The sequence below is a fragment of the Copidosoma floridanum genome, unplaced genomic scaffold (assembly GCF_036245765.1).
Source record: "Copidosoma floridanum isolate Cflo_tuat_1 unplaced genomic scaffold, Cflo_Japanese_pri ptg000012l, whole genome shotgun sequence".
Lineage (NCBI taxonomy): Eukaryota > Metazoa > Arthropoda > Insecta > Hymenoptera > Encyrtidae > Copidosoma > Copidosoma floridanum.
This window is the reverse complement of record NW_028321889.1, coordinates 7970277-7977975: the sequence shown is the minus strand read 5'-3', so window position 1 is coordinate 7977975 and position 7699 is coordinate 7970277. Positions and strand designations below refer to the sequence as shown.

The 7699-nt window shown below is 36.7% G+C and overlaps 1 protein-coding gene across 3 annotated transcripts; it reads right to left on the bottom strand.

Annotated features, from left to right (window-relative positions):
- Positions 1–1267: 1267 nt before the first annotated feature.
- jub (LIM domain-containing protein jub) lies at positions 1268–6262 on the bottom strand. Of its 3 annotated transcripts, XM_014357264.3 has the most exons (9): positions 5957–6262; positions 5353–5653; positions 4180–5030; positions 3557–4073; positions 3194–3284; positions 2871–3040; positions 2716–2778; positions 2444–2641; positions 1268–2279 (listed from the first exon to the last, which is right to left on the bottom strand). In XM_014357264.3, the coding sequence occupies exons 1-9, from the start codon at positions 5998–6000 to the stop codon at positions 2058–2060; spliced, it is 2457 nt and encodes an 818-aa protein (XP_014212750.2). In that variant the 5' UTR covers positions 6001–6262; the 3' UTR covers positions 1268–2057. The 3 variants fall into 3 exon arrangements, with proteins under 3 accessions (XP_014212750.2, XP_014212747.2, XP_014212749.2); XM_014357261.3 differs by having other exon boundaries at positions 5353–6262; XM_014357263.3 differs by having other exon boundaries at positions 2459–2641; positions 5353–6262.
- Between the last annotated feature and the right edge of the window lie 1437 nt (positions 6263–7699).

Genomic DNA, 7699 nt, shown 5'->3' with positions numbered 1-7699 from the left:
TTGGAAATAAGTACCGGTTCTCGATTAAGAATATAGTCATGCACGTAAGAAAAGCACGGTTGATTTGTGAAGTTTTCTACATATACGACATAACGTACAAAATTAACAGTTAAGATTAAATTGTACTTGCGAGTTGCAACAGCTCAGTAGTTTTTCTACATTCTGCAATGTACAAAATACGCGTAATCGCGCCTTTTCATCCATTCTTTAAAAAAGAAAAACACCTGCATTAAAACGCTTTTTTAAATGATTGATGTGATTTCAGTTAAGACGTCGCAGTCATTTTGCTGCCTGTAACCGTGAGTTAGTTTAATCAAACTTCCGAACCTAACCCCCGATTTGCTTAAAGTGAACTATCAAACTTTATTGCTTAACTTTAAGAGTCTTTTTTGGAGATTTTAATATTGTGCTGCGTGGTGATATTACTCACAATAAAGTGTAGCCCTTTTTACTGCTTTTCTAACGTGATTTCGAAAAACCATCCTTATCAGCTTTGAAAAAGTTTGGAGCTGACCCGACTAACCTCAATCGTTACGTTAGAAACGCGCGTTTTTTTTTCCTTGTTATCTTGTTAACTCGTTTCGTTATCGTGAGTGAGCCCGATTGTAAGAAATTTCAAGTTAATTGTGACAGGACCGCTGATTCTCACCAGGTACATGAAGTACCCTAATTTAACTTACATTCAATCATTGGGTAGCCTTGCCGGCTTGTCTTCGACAACGATGACCCTCCACCCTCCGTTTGTGTTCTTGTCGGAATAAGTATAGTATACATTCTTCAGGTGAGCAGCTGTATACGATTATATTTTAGTACATATTTATAACTTATACTAATGATAATAATGCATCAATCACATCGAAATTACGTATATAAACACTTTTTTTAAATAGTTTCTCTGTTTTTCCGTTATCATCCTCCTAATTCTACTGGTAATTTTGCTTTTAATATAAACTAGGATTACTTTTAAGGTACGTTTCATGATCTAGTGTTTGGGTATTAGGATTTAGTTCAGTAAAAATAAAAGGATACAGGTACAAATATTGAAAGTAAAGAACATTGGGAAGTAACATTTGTACATTAAATTTGATTAAAACAGGATATTCGGTTAAAAGTTGTTTTATTAATGACTAAACTTGATACAAATACAAGATTGGTCAAAATGCAGTAAAAAAAACAATTGTATAAATATATAAAAATCTTTATTTTAATTGCTTTAGTGATAATACTTCAAATATTTTTTTATAGACTGCAACAAAGGGTAAAAAATAATTGTCACCACCAGCATTATTATTATTAGAATCTGTCACCAAAACTATTAAAAGTTACTTTAAATTTTTCCGCATTTTAATTACTGATGTTTTGTGGTAAAATTCTGTTACAATTGCATTTATTTTTTTATACAAATACTGATAGTATTGTAAAACTATTTGAAAAAATCTTATAAAAATTAGTAAGTTGAAAATTAGACACTTATTTTTAATTGTCTTGATTTGGCAGTTTGATCGTAATAATGAAACAAGATTTTTGAGGAAAAAAATTGCATCAAGTAGGTGTTATTTCGATCTCTATGCTACTGTAACATAGCCAAGATGCTTTTAGTCGTTTACTCAAGATCATTATTTTTTCTAATTTATCATACTTGCATACGTAATGTTTATTTAATGTTTTATCCCTATTTGCGAGGCGTAAGCTTAATCGATCAATTTTCCATACTTGATTACATTCATCGAAATTACCCTAACTGAATTTGTATCAAGCAGGTAAATGTCACAACTAATAACACCTTTAAAAAATCAGTCACGTTATCAATCATTCTGGCCTATAAACAAAATAACTTGATTTACTTAATCAATCAGTATGAGATTATCAACGTGCTTGTTACAACTGCTAATTTCATTCAAACATACGCTAATAACGTAATATATCACATATCAGGAAAATCATCGTATGACAATTTTCAATTAGAAATAACTTAAGTCCACTAATCATGGTAATAATATTAGAAATAGAAAAAATAGTAGGTGTATGAAAAGTTTGTAAATATTGTTCTAAGAAATTTAACCCATATATTGATAAGTAGCTGAGACTGGTTGAGGTGCTCTTGGCTGTATGTGCGAGATGCGTTGAATGTGGCATGTTCGGCACATTAGTTTTCCGTCTAATGGGTAACATCGTTTATCGGGCTCATCAGTTAACTGCATGCCGCAATCCTCACACACGTAGCAGTCGACGTGAAAGTCTTTGTCCATAGAAACTACTCGCACTGTTTCCTCTGTCCCCTAAAAAATAAAAGAAAATCTTATTAATTATGAGAACTGACCATTGTACTCTTGGAAAAAATATAACATAAAATAATTAACAAAAAATTGCAATGAGATTTAACAAGGTAGATGAAAGAAAAAATAGAAAAGGGTAAAAATAAAATTTTAAAAATACAACGCACTTCGATATCGTTTACCTCAACGGGAGTAATGCCCTTGCCACAAGAAGCACACTTTGGAGCAAACATTCTGTGATAATCATTAACACAGTAAATTTTATTATCTATATCAACCGTAAATGGTACCCCATCCAAGCACTCATTACACACGCAGCACCTGAAGCACCCAGGATGGTAGGATTTCCCCATTGCTTGTAAAATCTAAAAACAAAAAGCAAAAAAATAGATTGATAAAATACCGTTAATTCTATGGTGTCGTCAATTTTATATTATACCATTTCCATTATAAGATGACCACATATGGCACATTTCTCGGCAGTCTGTTGAAACCCAGAATACTATGGACAAAAAATATTTCAGTCAATTTTTTTACTTAGCACAAGTAAAGCTATGCTCATGACTTGTTAAGCTTAGTGTGTTAGTTACTCACTAGATAATCTTCTTCGCAATAAACACGACCATCTACATTGTAAAAAGCTTTTCCGCGAAGCGCTCGGCCGCAGGAGCAACAGATGAAGCAATTCGTGTGGTAAAGATTACCCATTGCTTGACAAGCTTGCCCAGCGCCTGTTACTTTCTCGCGACATGTGTGACAGATACCTATTAATATTGTTACGTATGAGTATAAAAGTTTTTACAATACCCATAGCTATCTTCGTAGTACAGAAATAGTGAAACGTGTTGATAACTCAACTATTACATGGTGCAATTCATATTAAAAAAAAAAAAAAAAAAAAAAAAAAAAACTTTTACCGAAATATTCGCCTTCTTCCTCTTGTTTTTCCATTTCTTCTTCAAGTTGCCTTGTCAACTCTTCGATTTTCCTTTCTGCTTCCGTAGGCCCCTAAAATTTTCATAAACCATCTGTGTAATTGCTTTTTCATGTGTACATTGGTTTTTTAATTAAATCGCGTCAAGTTTAAATGTGTGGTATTCTTTTTCTTTGTAACTGATCTAGTTGTTCTTTCACGTGAAAGATGCACGGTTGATGTAAAAAATCGTTGCCAAATATCATTTTATTGATAATTAGCGAACACAAAACTGACGAGTAATAACATCGTAGATTGATCCTAATAAATCATCATACTTATAATATGAGGTAAGACAGTAGATTACCGATGGCCTTGGAGGTGTAACGTTGACGGGCAGTAAGCTTTTGCCAATAGTGGGCTTGGCAGGCATAGCGACGTTCATCCTGCTGTCCATCGATGTCTCGATCTTCCTGTGCATCGATACTGGAAGAAGACCACCAGTATCGCCAAGAACGACGGGACCAGCGACTCCACTCGTCACGCCCGGGGGTAGGCTAGGATCCGAGATCGTGCTCGAGACCGCGGGTTGCACCTGACCACGCAGTGGGTGCTCCCTGTCGCGTTTAGGCGAAATTTGACAGAGACCAGGTTCAGAGTAGCAGCTCGTTTGTTGCCGCTTGGGAGACTGCGAAGGATCGGAGGGATCGTTCTCGACACGATTCCCACCATCAAATACCGAGGAGGAGGACAAACAGCTAGGCTCGTTGGCAAATACTATACTTGAAGCTCGATGCGGATGCTCTGTCTTATCCAAGGGCGTGTCCGGCAACTGTTGATGGCAGCCTCTGTCACCCACCTGATTGAGATGGACTGGCGAGTAGCTGTTAAAATTAATAATTTCAATGATGATAATACTAGTAGGTACTGATACATTTACCCATATCCTAATAAAATTAATTTAAAAAATGTACTGTTCTTCCTACAAACCTAGGAGAATCCGTCTGTCTCTGGGACTCGTAGGTTGGTTTTAAGGACCGTGACATAAAGTCGTATCCAGAGTAGGCAGGATTTACGGGATTCGAGACCGCGGGGGCGCGCTCGACAAACTGCTTGTTCGACGACTGGACTTGTTGCCGATAGTGACTGTTATTAGTGCTGACACTGCTGCTGCTGCTGTTGGTGCTGGGGTCAATCAAGCTCGTGTAAGCGTGGTATCTTGGGTCACTCGAGCTCGTGGAATGAGGCGAGGTTCGGTACGTCTGCGAGTACTGCAACTTCTGGTCCACTGGGTCACTATATCTTTGCTGGTACTGCTCGCTTTGTATATTCCTCTGCTGCTGGAGCTCTGATGGTGGGACGTAGGTGCTTTTGTTATTATTGTTATTACTGTTGCTACTGTTGCTGTTATTTTCATTGTTATTTTTTTTCTGGTGCAATGGAGGATTAGGCTGGTATTCTTGAAGGTATGATCGTCGCAAAAGTTCATCGTGATGAGGTGGACGAACATGTCTTTGTGAGTTAATCGTTTTTTGTTCTGCCATTGGCCCAGCTTTTCCAGTCATTACGACGTAATCTCCGCCGTTGATGCTCATGGGATTATAATGGTGGTAATTAATGGGCGCTTGAGGTCTTGCCTTTTCTTTGTTTAGCTCCGAGTAGTGAATATCTTGAATGTTTTCATAAACTGGTGGTGGCATATAAGGTATTTCTCTCACTGGTGAAGCCGTTTGATATCTGTTGATTGGTACTTGGGGTTGTGCCTTTTTTATTTGTTGTTGATGAAGGTGTTGATGATGATTATGATGATCCAATTGATGTAATGCTCCTACGTACTGATTCTAAAAATTAATTGTTTCATAGAAAACTTGTGAAACCAAATGTTGAAAAAAATTTTTTTGTACCTTATGACTGTGAAAGTTAGTATTAATAAAATTTAATTAATTTGCTTTACTTTAAGTCATCTGTTTAAGTTGTAAGAGTGATATAATAGTGATTGCGTCAAGTAGATGTCTATTATGACATAAAATCGAAAAAAAGTGTCAGACTTTAAATAAACATTTTGACTTGTGATTCACATCAATAATCTAAACAAAGCTACCAAGGACAAACGTTTTAAATCACTATTTGATTGGTATTATTTTTTTTTTATTACTAACTCACCTTTTCAAAGCCTTTATATCCTCCACTGTACTGTTCACCAGCCATGGATGCTCCTGGGCTGTTTCCAGCACTCTTCAAAACTTGTTTGACAGTATCCAAGGGGGGTGGATATTTTTCCCTGGGGTACAAAGATGCATCATTGACATAAATATTTTCATACACAGGTGAATTTCTTTCTTGTTCGGATCTCTGTTGGGCGAGGTACTGTTTCATCCTGTCCTCAGAAGTCAATCGGGTAAGTCTTTCCCTGTCACTGCAGTAGCTCTCGTATATGCCATAATCTACAGGATACTGATTAGGCCTATGATCCTCTGTGTTTGCAAATCGAACTGTTGGCCCACCAGCTCCAGAAACTGGCACTTGAGCCTCAGGTCTGGAGCTTGACATTCGCTCACCGATACCAGGCTCATCATGCTCAAACTTTAAGTGGTTGAGTTTCTGAATCAGGGAGCTATCTGCTGAGTCACACATTATCAGAGGCCTTAAAGGTAGGTGTACGCAAGTGTCTCTGGGCCTTTGAGCTATTTAACAGTGCGCGGAGAGGGAGAGAGAGCGAGAGTGAGGTAGATGATGAAGAAAAGAACAGAGACGTACTTACAGTTACCTGTTAAACGTCAATGCACAGGTATTGTCGAGAGTATGAATCATCCCCCAGGTAAGAAAAGTGCTGATTCAGTTAGGTACGAAGAGTTTTTCTTTGAACAAAAAAAAAATAAACAAAATAAAGAGTTCGTTCCCCGGCAGGCAACGCTGTTTTTTGACACACTATTGGCACAGAAAAAGTGACCACCTGCTGCTGTAGCAGCGCAACACTCGCGCACAACTCACAAGCCTCTGCAAACTGCACAGCAGCCGATGTATGATTACACACATGCGACGATCGACGGATGGGATATGGGATGGAAGCACGGAAACGGAGAGATCGGAGCCGAACGAATATATGTGTAGCTACTTTATATGTGTCTATGTATATATATATAAGGAGTAACTAAAAAAAACATCGTGTAATATGCATGTATGTACCAAATACATAGATAAGTAATACATATACATGTACAAAATGCATGCGTTATGCTGGACCATTCGTTATTCGTACAATGAGACCAGGTAAAACATACTCATAAGCTGAACAAACTTTACTACTAAAGCTTTGTTGGGTTTATTCTTTTCGAGGCTCGTAATAATTTTTTCCACTCATGGAATTTTATGTATAGGCTCTTAGCGTTAGTTGTCAAATAATCTTCTCTAGAGGTTTTCGATAATCGCCACCGTATGGTGATTTTACTTAACATTAGCGCTCCAAATTCCGAACCTCTTGATCGAACACACTTACAATGCATACGCCAATCCGTGATGGTGTTGCAGGAGATCAAAATTAATATGTGCATCCTGGCTGGGTCACCTTCCGGTGGTTGTGCGCCTCGTCATGGGAGTCCATCGCAATGATGCACCTTCCATTGGAAATTAATCTGATATGAATTAATATCTATAATACTTACCTTTATCATAGTCCTTTACGTTTTATTTGAAGTTAGCGCGCATTAAAGTTCTCTCACTTACCAACGTAGTGATGCTCTGCCTCTTTATTATTATTAGTTAGAGCAATGATGCGTAATTATAGCATCAGCAATATAACTGGATGACACTTGGTAACATTGCAGTAGAAGCGATTTCCAACCTTTCGTCCATTTAAACTAATGCTCCCCATTCATCGAGAACCGAGATATGGGGCGATGAAAAAAAAATTTTTTTTTTTGCTTGTTAACCGAACCACACTACGGTTAACAGAAAGGTTACACCTAACGTATACCACACAATTTTTGCTAGCCGAAATGTGCCGGCTGATTTAAAACACGGAATTATTTTAAAAAAAATTTTTTTTAACTTTTTAAAATTTTTTTTTTAAATAATTCCGTGTTTCAAATCAGCCCGTACGTCATCATTTTGGGTAAATGATAACTAACAGATATCCTAGCGATGGAAGTATATTGTCGATTTTCTTTCTTACGATGATAATTCTAATTTTTTTTTTTTTCTTCATACATATATTGTACAGTTACAGTTACAGATTACAGATGCCAATAAATCATGATCAAAAGCATGTTTTCGGATACTATACGTTTGATATCACTCGAATCGTTGCCAATATGTACAATAGATAATGCTAACATGCTATTATTGCGGTCTAAGTAGCAGGTCCTCAGTAATCGCTTCTATAATAAGCTCGATAAACTTATTGAGCGATTACTTTTACGTAATTTTTTTTTTTTTTTTTTTTTTTTCTTCTATAATTAAAAGTACTTTTCAATTTATCAAACTTTGAGTATTATTTACTTGGAAATAATAC